This window comes from Antennarius striatus, chromosome 13 (genome assembly GCF_040054535.1).
Source record: "Antennarius striatus isolate MH-2024 chromosome 13, ASM4005453v1, whole genome shotgun sequence".
NCBI lineage: Eukaryota > Metazoa > Chordata > Actinopteri > Lophiiformes > Antennariidae > Antennarius > Antennarius striatus.
Genome location: NC_090788.1, coordinates 14,994,418 through 15,014,137, shown reverse-complemented (window position 1 = coordinate 15,014,137; position 19,720 = coordinate 14,994,418). Strand labels below are relative to the sequence as shown.

The 19,720-nt window shown below is 42.2% G+C and overlaps 1 protein-coding gene across 2 annotated transcripts; it reads right to left on the bottom strand.

Moving 5' to 3' along the window:
• Nucleotides 1–846: 846 nt before the first annotated feature.
• On the bottom strand, nucleotides 847–19,249 carry LOC137605988 (fibroblast growth factor 13-like). Of its 2 annotated transcripts, none has more exons than XM_068330991.1 (5): nucleotides 19,048–19,249; nucleotides 8,070–8,180; nucleotides 5,607–5,710; nucleotides 2,691–2,889; nucleotides 847–1,691 (listed from the first exon to the last, which is right to left on the bottom strand). In XM_068330991.1, the coding sequence occupies exons 1-5, from the start codon at nucleotides 19,094–19,096 to the stop codon at nucleotides 1,552–1,554; spliced, it is 603 nt and encodes a 200-aa protein (XP_068187092.1). In that variant the 5' UTR covers nucleotides 19,097–19,249; the 3' UTR covers nucleotides 847–1,551. The 2 variants fall into 2 exon arrangements, with proteins under 2 accessions (XP_068187092.1, XP_068187093.1); XM_068330992.1 differs by lacking the exon at nucleotides 19,048–19,249 and adding an exon at nucleotides 8,637–8,874.
• Nucleotides 19,250–19,720: the final 471 nt, after the last annotated feature.

Below are 19,720 nucleotides of genomic sequence, written 5' to 3'. Positions count from 1 at the left end.
CACAGTTGCTCAGAATATAGTTATAATTTCATGAAGACAGTGAAACTTCATTCCTCTTGTGTCCAGGTGGTGGGAGAAATCTCGGAGGCAGATATCCTGGATGGCATAACAACACAGAACCAAAGTTGTGTATATATAATTATATATTAATAACACCAGAGGCACAGTGTTCAGTCACGTTAAATTTTAAACATGAGCAATGCATAGTCGACGCTACACTGAAGAGTAAAAGCATTTCAATATGAGCTCAACCGAGATACAGATAGTAAAAATCAACAAAATGAGTCAGTCAACACACAACTTCTTTAGAAAGAGTTTATTTAGTGCATTTCTAGTTTGTTCACGGAAGGAACCAAAATATTAGGTTAATCTGTGCTCCCATTGGTTAAACTGGTTCTGGTTGAACGCAATTGGTCCATTCCTGTTGTGGTGCAATACTATGGGTCCAATAGTGTTCCGACACCCCCACTCATTGGTTCACTAGTGTTCTGGTATGATACTATTGGGTCACTAGTGTTCTCTTTTGGTCAGGAACACGCAAGACCAGAAAGAAAAAGGACCTTTGGCATGCTGCTACTGAGCAGAGGTCCACAAGCTTCCATGCAACAACAAACAAACAAACAAATAAACAAGCAGCAAGGAGACAACAACTACAAACAGAAAGATAAAACAGCAGCTTTGCTTGTAAGAAGTAAGCATGGAAGCATATACAGTAAACCTTTTTTAACCTGCTTAAGCCCTCAGGAGGTTTGTCTGATATACAACAGATCTTAAAAAGGTAGAATCCCCCCCCCCCTCCACCCAGCCCCCCCCAGACACATGCGTGTACACACACACACACTTGCTCTCACTCTTACACATAACAATCTACCTGCCCAGCACAGGTTGTACTTACACACACACACACACACACAAACACACGCACGCACACACACATACACACGCACACACACACACACAGGCACGCGTGCATGCAAACAAATGATCAGTCGTCATAAATGTACCAGGAATACGCTGATTTTAAAAATATGACTTGACCCCATGAGCTCAGTGTAAACATAGCATACAGTAGAGTAAATAAGGACTTCCCTCCTTCCTCTGTCACTGTGAAACCTGCTTGACACTCACCTTTCACCCGCACTAACTCTAATAATACTTGGACTCTTTGGTTCTCAGTAACAGTCTGTAAACCTGACTACAGGACCGACCGACTCGTCCGCTCTCCCCCTCCCCTGTCGTGTCCTCTCAGGTCATCATACAGAAGGAATAGTCAAGAGAAGATATTCACAAGTCCTGTCCCTCTGCAGAGCACAGCAGCAGATCCAGATGGATTGATTGTCCTTGAATTATTTACATCACAGTCAGTCACAGTACGGTCCGTTAAATGGAAGAACACACTCCTGTCGTTCTCCAGGTTCTCTCCGTCCTCCTACCCTTCAACAGCCTGATGTGTGGGCGTGTCAGCCTGAGATCTGTGTGCGTGTGTGTGTGTGTGTGTGCGTGTGTGTGTGTGTGCGTGTGTGTGAATGAAATGTGGAGGGGGTGGGGGGGCTAGGATAAGTCATTGTTGCTGGGTGACTTCCCTCCGCCGTTAAGTAGAGCCGAAGCGCTGCGACTCTTGGTCGGTGTGCCGCTGCCTGACCGCGAGAGTTCCGTCAGGTCATGGAGGGAGGGCTCCCTATACATGGCGACTACACACACACACACACACACACACACACACACACACACACACACACACACACACACACAAAGAAAAGAATAAATAATTAATGTAAGCTGTGACAACTGTTGCATATAAACCCAATTGATTATGATATTTTATCTTCATTAGCATGACATATTGTTAATTTTTTTCCTCGAAGCCACCACGGAGGATTTTTCCTAGTTATTTGTAGGCTGTGAAACGAAAGTTCGATTCAAAATTTAACATCAGTATATATTTGAGATCCAAGTCTATTAGCAAACAATAGGCTATTTGAACCCAGAACAGGGACATAGCGACATCAACATTCATTCAGAGGACAACATTAACTGTCCTTTTAGCTGCACTAGCTTAAGGAAATATCTTCTCTACAAGCGACTGAGTGTAATCTTTCTCGCACAAATTATTTTTTAGGAGGTGTCCTACAAGAACCAACTCAATTAAATTCTTCTGCTATTTCACACACAAGATATTTCACCTTTGAGTTTTGACAATCAGGCCTGTTTGAATTGGGAGGGGCTACCTTGGAAAGAAAAATGATGTCATGTATTTGTAAGCATCAGTCAGAACAGTCAAAGTCTGATGATTCATTTTTTGAGACGCAGCTGTCACTCGAACCAAAACACACCCGCAGAGTCCTGATAATGCAGTTTGAGTTTAATAATATGGCATTGTTGCTTTTCCAGACATTAATTTCAACTGTTTCATATATTATTTGATAGGATTATAGGGATCTTTTACTAATACTGACACTATTTGGAGGTAAAATTGGCAGAAAACTGTCAAATTATTTCACATGAAATATTTCTGCATTCTTGTTTTCATCAATGCTTGTATCACTATTGTAAAGGTAAGAGGCTTCCCATATTCCTGTGAACCAGTTGATGACATTTCAGATCACTTTATCTTTTCAAGTCACCATCAATCAAATCTCAAACTGAATTTTTAAAAAAATAAAAAACAAAAATTCTCCTAACAGTCTTACCTTTGAGGGGTTTCGGTATGAAGTGTGCGGCAGCCTTGTTCTTCTTCACGTGGTTCCCCTTCATGATTCCGCCCTCCTTGTTGAGGCCCAGGTACCAGGCCCGACCTGAGGCCTGCTGCCGGTACAGCATGGAGGAGTATGTGACGTAGTAGTTCTCAAACACTGACTCCTTGAACTTACACTCTGGGGTAAAATGTTCCTGAGGGCAGAGTGACACTTTTCAGAACAAATCAAATAAGGAGGGTGAGAAGGTGATTAAACAGACATGGAGAGGTGGGGCTGTCTCAGTGAATGATTTTGTAATGACAACTCCATTAAGTAGCGTTTAATCATTCCACCATTTGTTATAAATGTATTCATTAATCTGTTGGCTAGTCCTTTAATCATTATCTTGGCCAAGCTGTGGTCTCCAAGAGCAAACTGCACCAACTTAGGACAGCTGACATTTGCATTTCCTTATTCCTGCATCTCCATGGCAACTAGCTACTCCCTTGAATACCAACCAGCCTGCTGAGAGGAAGATGCCCAAAGATACAGAAAGAATGCTTTCTCTATCATGTGTCAGTTTGAATAAAGTTTTATGTTTATACAACCTCCTGAAACATCCAGTATGAACAGAGAGAAAAATGAATTTGAATGTACATATAAGTGAAGCCGATGTAACTCAAAGAGTCAAGGACTGGTCAAGACGGTCTAGGTACTACGATGACGTACAGTACGTGTCTGCCTGGCTACAGCAGCATGGCTGTTCTTACGTTGAGCTGTTTTCACCTTCGGCTGTTTCACCCATGTTTATTTTGCTGGATTGCTGTGATTTCTGTTGATTGTGGTTTGTTATTGCGTCCAACACCCACCATCTCTGCTCAAGAACTACAGTGAAGCACTTATGTCACAGCCTCCAGCACCGTCTGACCTGTCTGAGAAACTGAAGCGGTGTCTACGTGTAAATCTGTTGGTAATGAAACACATTTCAGGAGCTGTGTGTAGTTGCAAGCAAAACAATCTTATAATCATAGAAGGCCAATAAAAAAAGACGCTGGGTTGTAAGAATCCAGTGGAGGCTGACCTTCAAGCCAAGACTTTCATTAAAGAACAGCTGTAATAGTTGGGTGATGATGAAGATGGTGATGATGATGATGATGATGATGATCATGATCATAAGAAGAAGAACAAGAAAAATAAGAACTTTATGTCACCAAAGTTGGCAAAGTCAACAATTGGCAGTCATTAGCAGGCACCTGCCAATGATCTCAAACAGTGGTTAGGCTAATATTGCTGTCAGATTGCTAACATAGCAGTAATCAAACTATTCAAGGCATTAAAAACAAGCAATGCAATCATGAAATAAATTCTGAATCTCATAGGCAGACGGTGAAGGGCAGCAATGACTGGTGTGATGTGGTCACTTCTCCAAGTGAACATTAAAAGCCTGGCAGCAGCATTTTATATGGGCTGTGGTCTTTGAATGTAATGCGCTAGTCTGGATGAAATGAAAGTGTGGGTGACCTTCCCCAAATCTGCCAACAAGAGCAATGACCTGATTTCATTTAACCATCATAGTTGAGAAAAGCAGGACTGCATTAATTCAGTCACCCAAGTGTCAAAGAACACTTCAGGGTCAAACACATGTCTTTGGTTTCATTCCTCTTTTCAAACACTTCTGGATTAGGCACTGACTCAGATGGTTCATATTATTTCTGAGTTGGACTTGTGATAGATGCTGGGCATTTTTGGATATCTGTTATTACTGAAGCAGGATACAAAGTGGGATAACATGGAGGAACCTCTCATTAAAAGGAAAAATAGAAGGGTATCATCCAAGTACCAAAGGGAACTCCCCAGATACAGATCAGTGAATAATAGGGAACCTAAAATTGATCTTTGGGGGTCCCAGCACAACAGAAGAGCTGATGAAGAGGAGGGTTTCTGCAAGCATGACAAAGAAAGCAATTTTTACAAAGAGAAGAACCAATCAGGAGCCACATCACTGATGCCGACAGTTTTCTCCAGCTGAATGAGATATCACGTTCCAGGGTATCGATCACTGAACACCAGGTCAAGGACGGTTCTGCTCGCTGTCAGCTGCTAGAATTAAATCTTCAGTGACTTTGACAAGGGCAGTCTTGAGAGAACAAACCAGACTGAATTTTGTTACTTTTGTTCTTATTCATAAAATAAATTTACTGTAGGTCGACTCCTTGATAAAATACAGCAGCTTAGAGAAGGGGTCTCTCATGGCTGGAGTCAGCTGGTTTGTCAGACAAGGGTTGACTGTTTTATAAAGGTTTCTGGGACTGTGACCCTGTTTGGCGACTGGATTTGGAAAGTTTCTTGCTTCCTGGATTCCACACAGATAACAGGACATTAACAGTTTTATGGAGGTAAAGGGAAACTGTCTCTGGCCTTTTTTTCCACTTCCATCCTGCTGTCCTGTATTCTCTCTTTAACCTCATTGGTACTTCACTCAGCCGTGTCTGAGAAAGCACTTGATTTCATAGCTATGGAGTCTGAAACTACTTATAACACTAACCAGCTCCCCGTTGGTGCAGCCATGGAATCTACCAGCATTCAAATATATCTTTGAGGCAATAAAAGCCTGACAGAATAGAGAGTGATTTGAGAGGAGGCAGTAACCAATTGATGTGTGTGTGTGTGTGTGTGTGTGGGGGGGGGTTCAGTCTTCCAGGAATGAAACCTGGAAGAACACTGAGTTCTGATCAGGCATGATAAAATCAAACAAATTCACATGAATTTAGTCAGACTGAGTAACTAATCACAGAGAACTGCTTAGTTACTCAGTCTGACTAAATTTCTAATAGTATGTAACGGCGATGATGGTGATGAGGATGATGGTGATGAGGATGATGGTGATAAAGATGATGCTGATGATGATGATGAGAGTGTGAGGTGACCTACAGAGGTGTAGAGAAACCCTTCGTTGTTCATCGCCAGATAGAGTTTGGTCTGGACGCCCTGGATGGCAACCACACGGAGCCCCACTGGGATCAGGTTGAACACAGCTACACACACACACATAGAGACACACATTAACACACAATAAAATACAAGTGCAAACAGCAAAAAACACACCACAAACACCCTCCTCAATATTGATGTCATACGTGGTGTGATTACACCTTCGTTTCACCACAGAGATGCTTCGCCAGGTCACAGAAGTGTCGAGACGGCTGAATCGCGCTAATGATTGGGAGGCAAATGTTAAGTATGTCATGCAAAGGGTGAGAATTTTGAAATGCCATCAGGCGAAGAAGCAGCTGCTCATGGGATAACAACTCAACAATTCCTTTTTAAACCGTTGTGGTCTTTGTGTTCCTGACAGTGTCAACACTCTAATGGTGAACTATTAGATGAGCACTCTAATCTACCTATAGTAGGTTACCTCTATTGCTCTGGTAGTGTGAGGAGTGTGTCTGACTACTGGAGGTGTAGCTGCCTTTATTTAATAAAAAAATGTTTAGCATTATTATGATTTTACTAGGATAAAGCAGAAGACTACCTGGACACCCAAAGCCCTGCTTTTACAAGTCAACTATCTGACCAATCACCTGCTTCCTTCCTTTAAACATGTGAACCGGACATTTCCAGGCCTGCAAAGATAGAGGTTTTCATTTACTTTAAAAGCATGATTTATGAATATAAACAACATAAATGAAGCTGAGTTGTTTGCTTATAATACCTAACAGTGAATATGACCCTGAAGCAGCACGTTGGTCTAATTTAAAGGAATTTCCAAATATGTTGGATGAGCAGATTCAGGTTTTACAGAAGATGTAAAGCTTCAATATATGTGGGGTGTGTGAGAAATGTTCCATTACATCACAGTTATCAGGATACGTGATACTTTTTGCTATTTTTGTTTCCTTCCGTGGTTTGCATTCAGAAGGCACAGCAAAAAATAGAGTAATTTGTATGTTTCTATAGTAAAAGCTCTGCAACAGAGACATAATTATTCCACACAATTTGACGAGTCAGGCCCTTGTTTAATTAGATTCATTTAGTCAACCATATACTTTATAATGGCTATGGTTATATTAAGACATGGATTTTATGGATTATCCATTCAAATCCACTCATGGTAGACTGGTTTCATGTGGGAAAGCACTTACATGATGTATACACAGAATATAATTATACAACTTAAGAACGCGCTTGCTTTATGGACACATTTCTCTCTCTCTCATGTATAACAGCTGGTGGTCAGAGGAGTGGCAGAGATTAATACCTGATGCTGACAACACAGAGCGAGCACGAGAAGGAGAGTGATTGCTGTCTCAACCACAACAACAGAATTGAATTAGCCCTATCAATCACTCATTGCTGCCTGAGCGTGTGTGTGTGTGTACGTGCGTGCGTGCGTGGTGCGTGTGTGTGTGTGTGTGTCTGAGACAGAGAATGAGACGGCGCCAGCCAGAGAGAATGTGTTGACTGGTTGGGTTCGACCTTTCATTATGTCACCCATTTGAATCCTGCGGACGTTTAATCGAATTCTGAAACATCTAACACAGATAGATCGCCATGTCGGCATGTGAGCTGAGAAAAGACAACCTCAGTTAACTAATTAAATGAAGGCTTGACGTGTTGTTACAATCAGACAGATTTCCACAGGGTGTTGTTTGTCAGTAAATTGGATTTAAACTGGGTCTGTTTCCAATCTGGGTGAAGAGGAGATAAACAAAGTCAGATGCTACAAAACATAGAAACTTCAATATGCCGTCTTTCTCTTGTTCCTCCAATGAACAGAAAAATCAAAATAAGGTTTAGATTCAATCTCTGCTGAGCAGTCTTACTTTAAAAAGTCTAATGATAAAACTGATAGATTAAAACTGCATCACTCAGCCTGATTCCTGCTGCTCAAATATTCCTTCCTTTTTAAAGGGACACATTTGTAAAGATTTATTTGTTTCCTTTGTGTCAGGAATAGAAAGTGGTTTGAAGCCACTTCAAAGATTGCAATTAATAACTACCAGTGGTGTTGGAGGAAATTTTTGTTTTCTAGGAAACTTCAAATGAAAAAAGCTGATTTTAAAGCTGAAACTTTTAGTCAGTCAATCGGAAGAAAAGAAATTCCAAGAAAACCGTAAGAATATAACATTAGTATGGAGTAAGTCGTTCAGCAACAAAACTAGTTTTTTCTGAATGACTGATTTGATGCTTTTCATTTTCATACTGGACAGCAAGATGGATATCTATGACTTTTTGCCTTGTTCTCCAAGGAAACTGTTCCTGATATTTAATAGCTAAAGTAATGAATCATTAAGTCAGGAAACCTATCGGTGGTTCACCATTAAAAATAACCTTTAACAGAATCAGTGTGGATGTAAAATGTGAGTAACCAGTGAGTCTCGGAGCAGGACTTACCGTAGGTGCTGTCTTCATCCTTAGTTCCATCGATGGTGCCGTCAGGCTGCATCTGCAGCTGGAAGCCCTGGCGACTGGACAGCCTGGTCACAATGCCCTTTAGCTGGGGCTCTGAGAGGAGGAGAGGGGTCCTGTTAACCGTCTTGGGTTTTTTTTGTATCTATCATGTGAAGAGTCGGGCCTTAAGGGCCAATCCCTGACCCCTGTGCACCGTGTCACAAACAAACTCAAAGACTAACAGAGATCTGCTGAACAGTGTTTGATTCCCATCAGCATCACACACACACACAGACACACCACTGCAGACTTTTCACTGGGACAATAAGTTATTTACATGAAGTGTCCACAGTGACATGCAACAGGATTAATTCCTGAACCACTGCCAGCCAACACACTTATGCAGAGGGTGATGGTTGATGGGAGTGTGGAAGGAGCAGCACCACTGATGAGACAAGAGAGGGGGTAAAAATGGTGGTGGTGGTCGGTGTTGGTGATGATGGTGAGGATGCTTCAGGTTGATGGTGCTGCATCCCCTCTACTTTTTTTCTCCTCTCCACTCTCTCAGACCTGGGGGTCGCCTTCTCTTCCGTTTCTTCCTCGATCCAAACAATTTGACGCGGGAGAACACGTTGAGCTTGCTCGGCTTCTCGTTGGTGCCTTTGCTGTTGCTCGGACTGCCGTTGCCGCGGCAGGCGTTCGCCTTCTCCCGCTCCCGCGCCTGCCGCTTCTGGCGGATCAGGGAGCTGGCGATCGCCGCTGCCCGGGACATGTTCTCCCCTCCAGGTGGAGCGAAACCAGGCTCTGCGTCCGGATGGAAGCCGGGTGGGTGTGGGGTGGGTGGGTTTCGCGGATAAGGCGAGGTGTTGGGTTGCGGGGAAGTGGGGGGGGTCTACACCACCCACGGCTCAGTTCGCATCAGACACCTCTGCAGCCTCGCAGATGTCCGCGTTTTTAAAAGGCGTCCAGAACCCTCCATCTGTGCGCCCCGGCGCATCGCGGAAGCGTGAAAGAAATCCAGTTATCTGCCTTAACGACACCCCCCGAACGGGGCTGAGTGGCAAGAAACTGTCTGACGCCCCCCCTAGGGCGAATATTTTGGCCGTCCCAAGAGAGAGAGAGAGAGAGAGAGAAGGGGGGAGAAGAGGAGGAGGAGGGGGGTGCGTGATGATCCAGTTCGGGTCCAAAGATACGAATCAACAGCTGTGGAGCTGGAGCGAAAAAGCACCGGGAGTTGTTGTTGATGTTGATGGAGACTGCAGCTGCTTCCTCTCCTGCTGCTCTGCGCCCCCCCCGCCCCCCCCCCCCCCCAGCGAAGATCCGCTCCTGGACGCCAACCGTGACAGAAATGCAGCAGCCGAGATGTTCGTCAGTGGAGCGGCTCGGGGACGGAACGGGAACCGGGATCAGCATCAGGACCGAGCCGTGCTGCAGCCCTGCCCGCCCCGAGGAAGACGAACGAGGAGGTGTGGGGGGGTGGGTTGGTTTTGGGGTGTCGCCAGCTCTTTCTTATGGGGCACCTGTAACCCTGAGCCCCACGTGGTATCACATGTACACTAAATACTGATGTGTCATAGATGGGGGAATGGGGGGGGGGGCAAAATAAGAAAATAAGAGGCAGTGTGGAAACAGGTGAATGAATGAGATGAGGAATAATGGAAAGGGGGCGGCCTAATAGAGAAAATGAGATATTGAGTGTGCCTATGAGAGGGAGGGAGGGAGGGGGGAGAAAGAAAGAATGATGAATGAAAGAGGAGGATAAAAGGCATGGAGGCAAAAGAGTGAGGGAGATATACAGTAGTTTATAGAGTGTGAGTGTGGGGGGGGGGCAGAAAAGTGAGGGGGATGAAATGTTAAATACAGGAGGAGGAATGGGGGGATGACAGAAGGGACAGGAGTTGACAAGAGACAGACCCTGTGAGTGTGTGAGGAAGTGTGTGTGTGTGTGTGTGTGGGGGGGGGGGGTGAGGGAGAGAGGAGGGGCTCTCATCTTCTTTTGGTGCAGAGGTTCACCGCTGCCGAGAGGATGCAGCGTGCAGGAAGGAGGTGAATGACGGAGGCGGCTCCTCAGCCCACATCAACCACCTCCATTTCTTCGACGTTGTGTTTTGCATCACTCCCAGCAGCAATCAGCCACTTCATGCATGTCGACTGGCTGCAGGCACACCCCCCCCCCCCCACACACACACACACACAGGGGGATCAGAAGCACAGCTGTCAGCGTCAGATACAGCTGCAACAGCGCATGGCAAAAGCAACTCCAACCGGTCTGGAGGAAGAGGAGGCGGCGGATGAAGGGTGGACTGAATCACATGCGAGGTCGACACGGAGCGCCAGGCGTTGAGTGACAGGCCTGATGTTCTCCAGCGGAAAAGGTGGTGAAAATCAATGAGTGGAGAGCGAGAGGTCGTGTTCAGCCGTGAATTACATGGCTGGAAAGAGACAAGAGTCAGTACGCTGCTGCCCACTGAGAGAATGAACCAATGAGAGGAGGAGGAGGAGAAAATGATGGACTGTGGACAGAACCTGGGGTCGGGACCCGGTCACTGAAGCCTTTGTCCTCCATTAAGAGTTGAGGTCACGCCCTTAAGCTTTTAGGTAAGAGCCGCCATCAGAATGTATTCATGAAGGGATTTAGAAAGGCACCACGCTTTTAATGGCTCATTTCAAGAAACCTGGTTGTAGATGTGGGTAAGGTTTTGTGATATTTCATTGACTTTTGTGAGTCTTTCGCATGAAAACAGAAAACCTTAACATTTCAGTCTGAAGGCCTTTGATGCAACTGATCCCAAACAACCATTCTCCTGTTCAAAAACACCCACCACTACAGCATAAAGTTTGACATCCGACACGATATCTGCAAGAATGCCACAACTGGAGTAAGATGAGCATGATCCACACCTGTCAGAGGTGAGACAGTGAGCGAGATAAGTCACCAGAATGGTCTACACTGTTGTTGTGATCAGAGGATCAGAAGATCCCCAGTCTTAAATGTGTAATGACTCAGAATCAGGATCAACTAATACGGTTTTGGCACCGTAGGTCTGTAAAACAGTCAGCCGAGGCCTGGTGGATCAGATCTTACACTGGAGCCGAGCCGATGGGACGCCATCGCCGAGGTTTAGTGTTCACCCGGTTTCTGTAGGAATGACATCACGGTTCTGGAACAGCCACAATAACCCCACTGGAAACCTGAGGGGTGGTTTGGTTGAGTGGGGGTGACAGCATGAACGTTCTCCACAGATGTGGCAGAAACTCAGGCGGCTCTGACTGACGAGTGGATCGTCACCCCGCCTGGTGACATCATCCAGAGGCTGCACCAATCCATGAAGAGGAGGATTACTGCTGTAAGCAATGGGAGTGACCATAACGACCGATGGTGCAAAATGTTGTTTAAGCCCCACTGTACTTAAATATTCGACGTTTGTTTCTATTCCTGAGTAAATTAAGATTTGTTTAAGTTAATAAGGAAAGAAGTTGCAAATTAATAAAAACACAAACTACAGTATTCTCCGCACTTTAAGGCGCATCTAAAAGCCTTTAATTTTCTCAATTTCTTATAATTCAATGCCTTATATGTGAAAAAAGTTTAAAAATAGACCATTCATTGAAGATGAGTTCTCAGATGCGTTTTATAATCCAAGCGCTCTTTATAATCCAGTGTACTTTATGTATGATTTTTTTTTTAAATAGGCCATTCATTGACGGTGCGCCTTATAATCCAGCGTGCCTTATAGTGCGGAAAATACTATATTCCAAATGTGCAAATAAACATAGTGGTGCATTTATAAATGCCTTGAGTGTCATTTAGACATTTCTCTGCTGCTCTTTCTCTTCCGGAGAGATAAAACCTACACCACACCACATTTCTTAACCAATATGAGATCCGAGACATCAAACTATGAAAGCGAACACGCAAAACCGCTGTAATGAAATAACTGAAAGCTAAGTTGAGTCCTTCATCTTTTATTTATGAGACCCTTGCTTTCAAAATCCAAGTGCCCCTAAAAGGAAAAAAAAAAAAACCACACAACCAAGAGGTTAAAAAAAAAGTGATGTGCTCAAGTGCAGGGAAAACACAAGCATCGTTTCTCACTTTCTGCATTAGTTCAACAGCAAAAAAAACAAATGGAAATGTCAAAGAAAACAACTTAATCAATAGGAGGCTCAATAGCGATGCAATTAAGAAAGTGCACAAACAGGACAATTGGGAGAATTCCGATGAATAACAGTTCTAGTCTGTATTTGCAAACAAGTTACAACAGCAGTCTCTGTGGAACCAAATACCGCTGCTGTGGAATTAACATGAAAATACGAGCAAAGATAAATCCCAAGTAGCTTTTTGTCTGTGTGGATTTGTTGCAGCGCTGCAGCGCCCCCTAGAGACTGAATAAATGAGGAATAAACGACCACAGCAAGCACATTACAGGAACGCAGCAGCTGAGGTCTGGGGAGAAACCATTAAAGGTGCTGAAACATTAAGTAACCATGACATTCATTTATTTTCCAATCATTTCATTGATTAAACGATTAATCGTTTAATTATGGCTAATATAACGGTTACTTTTTCTTTTTCTTTAGTTGGAGGAGGTTGTAGGTTTTATTCAGGGTCTCTGAGGTCTTAACTTTCAAACCGGGTTCATTCGTCACAGATGCGTTTTAGTATTGGGAGTGTGTGGAGCGGTGAGGCCCGGGGACAAATAACTCAGATCCAGAAGGGCTTGAAAAATGAATTATTTGGTAAGACTGCTGGGGAAAAGGCTAGAAAATATTTGGATCTCATATACATGTCGTTCATGGTGCAGAATGAAGCCCAACTGGATGTAGTTTGTCAGCAGGGCGGCCCGACAGAAGGGCGCGTCCGGCGCTCCTCAGCACCACAGACAGAGACGCAAGTTAGTTTGAATGAACTTTAACTCAGATCAGTCATTTAAACCCACAAAAAAAAGTTGAATGTCTGGTTTTTATTGTAACTCTACTGAGGTTAACTTGACCACTAAGTCCAGTGTGTTGGAAATGTAAAGTTAACAAAGATGCCAGATAAAAATGACAAGAAGCACAGTAAACACAAGACTAACCAGATTCACAGAGCTGTTTTCACAATGCTGCTCTCCATACATTTTTATCAGTATCAGTTTGAACCCGATGAAACCTCTTGATCTCCGACCGATCTGCCCCCACAACCCCCACCACCACCACCACCTGGTCCTACCTGAGGTCGATCGGCGGAGAGGGAAAGTCATGCTGCGCCCGTGGAGCTCCGGAGCATTGTGCTCCTGGGCTCTCAGTGTTTCCTGTTGTGAGCAGCTCGACCAAAAGAGGAGGATTTACCTAAGTTCAAACAGGAGAATTCTCCACGGCATTGAATCCATTAAGGGCGCGCACATGACGTTGACGAGAGATCATTACAGAACATTAGAGGCCATTAAGCAGTTGGAACCGGTCATTAATGATTCATCTCAAGGCCCCGCTGATCTGGCACTAAAGGAGAGGGAGGGAGGTGGGAGGCCCTTCCCAAATCCAAGGCTCCATCCAGGACGCAGAGAGAGTGTGAAATCAGAGTGGATTAGAATTACATGTCTCCACAAGCAGTAAAAACCAGAGGGAAACACACCTAAAGTTACACTCTACCAACTCTATATGTAACCTACGTTCCCTAAATTAATAGCTGGCTCTCTCTCCCATTTTTAGTTTACCTCTGTTATTAATGTAATGCCAGCATTTATTTATTTGTTTATTCATCTGTCTGTTAGCAGAACTGCTTGAATCCTTAATAAGAGAGTTGACCTGTTTTTTTGGAGAGATAGGATTGCATCCATTATCAGAAGAAAATGATCAGATAGAGGAGTTTTATTATCAGGGTCAGACTGTCATGATTGTTGTTTTATAGGTGAATTAAAATCACGTTAAACTGAGCAGGTTTATGTTCACCAGGTGCTGCCTGCTTATTTATGTGTCTCAACACTGCATAAGTCTCCTCATGTGTTGTTCCCATCATCAAACTATCAGGTGGATAATTTTTGAGTGAATAAAATCAATCATTTTACATTTGATATATTATACTGTTATTACATAGTTACAAATAGTCATAAAAGACATAATAAAATAATTTGATGTTATTTTACGTATATTTTGCCAAATGACATTCCAAAACTAATCTTCACTCAACTTTTATCATTATTATATACATTATAATACACAATTTATATATATATATATATATATATATATATATATGTATATATATATAGATAGATAGATAGATAGATAGATAGATAGATAGATAGATAGATAGATAGATAGATAGATAGATAGATAGATAGATAGATAGATAGATAGATAGATAGATAGATATAGATACACACACACACACACACACACACACACACACACACACACACACACACCGCTGAAGAATATGTACAGTATATTAGATAAAACAAAAACATCAACAAACTCTACCAAACAAGAAACCAGAAGTAAATATCTGGCATTTTTACCTAAAGTAGTACTCAAGCAGCTGATGCTATTTAATTTTAGTCATCACACAATTTAGGAAAGGATGAGAATTTTTAAAAAATGGACTCAATACCAAGCAATTTTTGATGGACTGGATCAATATTCCATCACAAAGCTTTAATGAAAAGCTGGAACAGGATGGCGCAGACAAAACGTGATGTTTTTTAACACTGATATATACAATTTAACTTTTCACCTTGTGTTCAGTCTTATTACAGCCTCCTGTGGATGTAATCCAATCATAAATATATTATATTTAGTGTTAACTCTTATCTAAACATGTCCTTCAAAAAATAAATGAAAACTCAAGACTGCACACACGCACACACGCACACACACACACACACGCACACGCACACGCACACACACACACACCTAATGTCTCTGCTGTCTCCCAGTGTGTCTGTGGGTTACCCTAACTGCTCACCATCATCACACATTATATGGTAACCACACTCACAGCAATGCTGCCAGACCAGAATTACACACAGACTCCACACAGCCACACATAGCTGTACATCATCAACCCATTACATTGTTGTCCTGCTATAATGCTTCCTGTGAAGAGGCCCGTTAAAACACAGCAGCATCCATATTATTGAGTTGATACAGAAATTATTACAGATTGCAGATTGCCTGCATGCTGCAGGGCAGGACCGTATAAAAGCTGCTGAAGGCAGAGGAACAGGATGTTGCTGGAGAAACATGAACACTCAGCAACTTGAAAAGTAAAGCTAATAGTGATCTTGCAGGTAAAAGTGCTTCTCGTTCCGATTTTCTTAATCTTCATGTAGGTCACAACCCATATTATTGTTCATCGTTGGAGGAGAGATCATGATCACTTATAGAACTATAATGGGTTAATCAATAAATACTCAGACACCTTATGATGTTGCACCACTATATGAAATTGTAGCCCATATCTGAGATACTGGAATATTTATTTGGAGAGGGATCAATACATGTTGGGTACTGCCACCAGCTGGTAACTGAGATCAGTTAGTTTCAGCGTCGTGCAAATGGATTACATGTTGTTAATGGTAAGAAGTTTAAAATAAAAAATGACAGAAAACTTTATTTTAGTGATAAACTCCTGATGATAAACTTGTGGATCTCAAGGGACCAGGGAGAAGGTGCGTGTTCCTAAGCTGTTTTTGTTGTCATAATTATATCACCATATAATGGCCTCCTGTGATCAGGAAATAACTCTATTCAATCCAGCTGATCGATGGTCCTGTGTTTCACACCGACCATCTTTCTGTCTCTGCATCCGCACTGAACACACAACATAACGCCCAGCATAATAACTTTGTAGCCTCGGCTTTAAATAGCTAACCACAAAGATGGCAGTCAGTTCTGCTGAAGGTTCCTGGGCAAAGAGCCTGGGCAGATTTCCAGTGTTCAATCACTGCAGTCTATAAAAGGAAAAAAAATCTGTCCCTTTACTAACTGTAGTTCAGGTAAACTGCCATTAGATGGCGCCATGTCATCAGCGATGACGGGACGCAGTGAGGCGCGCCTCTTCCAACTGAACCACAGGGTTCTTTGGCTTTGAGATGAAAATAATGTTTAATAAGCATCTTCTCTTCCTCCCCAACAAGTTTACGGTCCTTTGTATAAAAAACACATTCTGTCATTATGAAAATATTCACCAAGAAATTGAATTCATCAACACTTGTCGTTGTTACAGGGGGTTCTCCTCTCCTGTCCTGAAATCAACGGCCTACATCCCTGACTCCCACCTGGTCAGACATTCAGGACAATAAGGAACACCGTGTTGAACAGATGCCCTCAGGCTTCAGTTTCCACTACTACAAAGTTCAATGTTTCCACCCACCGACTTTCTTTATCACCAGTAAGGAGTTTAAAGTGCTGTATTTGCAGATTCTCTTACTCCAGAATCCGGATCAACAACATAAATATAATGGAGTCTTCCTCAGCACACGTCCAATCCTTCTACTAAGTTCTATCACAGTCTGTCAGGCAGCAGGACAAACAAAGCAAACTAAACTCCTCGATATAAACTCCTTTTACTACCATATGCTGTATATCTACACTGAGCAAAATTACGTCACATTAAAAACAAGAATAAAACTTAAATAAAAAGTATCTTTCATCAGTCTTTCTCACTATTTTATGGTCAATTTCAGTACTTTTTCTGTAAAACCAGGTTTTCATTTTATTGGAACGCTAACAATTGATTCAATCAATCTAATCAATCAATCTATTTACCTATTGATTGATTGATTTTTAAACGTGTTGACGTATTGTAAAAGGAAGAAGCCAATCAGATGACAACACTTTATCATCTGACTGGCTGCACATCCATGACGCTGCTGACACACCGCTGTGTCACAATCAGGATTAATTAGCAGCAGTGTGTCTCTAGTTAATCCTGTCCTGTTGCTTATCTATCTGTGAGTCCACACACACACGCACACACACACACACACACACACACACACACACACACACACACACACACACACACACACACACACACACACACACACACACATTCACAAACCTAATCTCTTATAGAACAAGATGTTAATGAGTTCTTATTCTGACTAAAATGTAATCCTAAATGTCTCTAATATTAAATACATTTCTGATGTTCACTTGGATATTTTACTCCAGAAACAGCCTTGATTTATTTCTCTGAATCTGTGATATTTATTTGGCTATTAAAGTAGTAACTTACAAGTGTTTTTTTTACTCTCATCATTCATAGTTCTGAACTGTAGAAAGTACTGCAAAGCACTGTTTCTTAATTTATGTGCTGCTTTGTGTACCAAGATCAGCTTCACTCAGATTCGATTGGAGGTTTTGAAGCTTCATTAATTATTGATCAGCATTTTAATGTGACAACTGACCAGGCCAGTGTTGGTCTGAAACAGCTTTGATTACAGGATTGTTGTTCAGGACTCAATGTGATTTGCTGGGTAGTTATTGCTGTTCTGGCTTCTCAGAGGATTTATTCTTTCATAAATCCTCAACTCTTGTTTACTGGATTTGTTTTATTTCTTTTTCTTTTAATTGATGCTATTTTTCTTGTATTGTTAAAGGTCCTTCATGAATAAACAATACCATAAATAAGCTTTATTATTATTCCCCTGCTAAGTTCCAGTTGAATGTTCCCATATAGAAAGGGAATCTGTCAGAAGTTGTCTTTAACCTCTTGGTCTCAGGGGGCAGTAGAGAGCTACTATTTAGCTTTTTTTGCTTTGTTATTTTGATATTTACACTCAGCACTGACCCTACCAGTGTTTGCCTCATTCGGTATAAATAGTGATGTCGCTTTGAGTTGTCATGGTGGTAGTGTCATGCCGTTATAACACTGGTATAAGCTGTTTCCACTTTGGGCCATCTTGCTAGAATACCTCCGTATATTGGCATTCTTTCTTCTCAATTTGGCCAGAACACGGTTTTATTCTCCATGAAACTGTTTCTTACAATGTAATGAACCGACTTGACCTTTATGCCAGATGCCCTGTTCAGTCATCTCAGTTTGGGACAGGCACCAACAAAACTCTGGTTTATACTCTCCCACTTGGTCCCTTATGTTGGCATACATTCCATTTCTATCTTATTTTGTCAATTTTTTAAATTTACTCTTATTTTCCCAAATTTTTATTGCGATGGTGGAATACTTTGCCTTCACTAGTTTTCACTTTTTTTCAACACTAATTGTTGTAATTAAACATTCCTGACGGTTACATGACCTCAAAACAGTTATTGGTGAAGTCAGCAGACTGGCTATAGATTAAATTATCATATAGTTTACTTACGATGCAATTGTATAAATAATACATAAATATGAATCATTAGAATTGTTTATGGAATAAAGATAAATATTCTTAATTCTCACATTATTAGTCAGTCTGTTTCCATTTTCAATAAAATCCCTGCAGTTGTATATTTCTTCTTTCTTGTGTGAATAAAAATCGAACCTTTACCAGATTCAGAAAGAAGAAGAAAAACCAGCTTTAATGGACCTCATCTGCATGAGCAGGTGTCTCCTGCTCTCTGTGGGTCACGGTATGTTTTCAGCTTGCGGGCCACTCCCTTTTTTGTCTCCATGGTAATGTAGTTTCCCAGCTTCCATTGCGCGCGTCAATTTTATCGCTGTCCAGAGGGTTAAAAAAAAAATGAATGCGTTTGCGCGTCACTGTAATAACACAGGAGAAGCTTAATTCTTAGCCTCTATTAGAGATTTTACTGTATGGCTTTTACAAATGTCTTGATTCTCTTCCAGTGAACACACAGTAACACCATTAAGGCTCCATCCCCCTGATTGTAAAGCTGTGGGAGCAGCGGACTAAACATTTCATGTTTATATCAATATCATTCAGATAAATTTGATCATTCAGAGTTTTCAGACGCTCTCATTTGTTTTTCACAATCCAAAAAATGAGAAAAGCGTCAATTTTGAATGGAACTCTGGTTCCTTCTCACTCACCTTTGGCGGCATGGTCTTTATCCTCTTTGCCTTTGGATTTTCCGCTCATGGAGCTCCACCGCCGCTGCCGGCTGTAGGATTAAAGTTCAGCTGAGAGATGCCGGATGGTGCTTCACTTTCTCATCCTCCTCACATGTCTTCTCGTCCCCACACAGCAGCGGTCCAACTCTCCTCCCGTCCCAATCTGCCGCTTCTGTCTCAGCTCGACCCTCCGTCTGAGCGCGCCGTGTCGAGGTGTCGCCATGTAGTCCAATGACAGGAGCGCTCCCACGCGTGTGCGCGCAAAAAGTACGCGCACATCGCGAGTCACAGAAAGATGACAGAAATAGCGCAAAGAGCAGCGCGTAAAGACTCCCACGACACGTCCTACACGCGATGAGTGGAGACGTAAAGGTGAACCTTTAAGGAGGTTATAATGGTTAAACTGTGATGGTGGATATTATCAGCACCATAAATACTCTATTATTAATAAATATTTAAAAGATGAGTTATAGGTGAAGTGTTCAGAGTAACTTGTGACTTATCTTAATCAAAATCATTCTGACAACTTCTCCTTTTAAGCTTTATTTTATTGTTAATGAGTTTTATTACGATCAACTTGTGTCATATTTTAGTCTCATGTTCTACTTTGCGGATTTAATCACGTTTCTGTCTTTAATCTTTTATTGTTAAT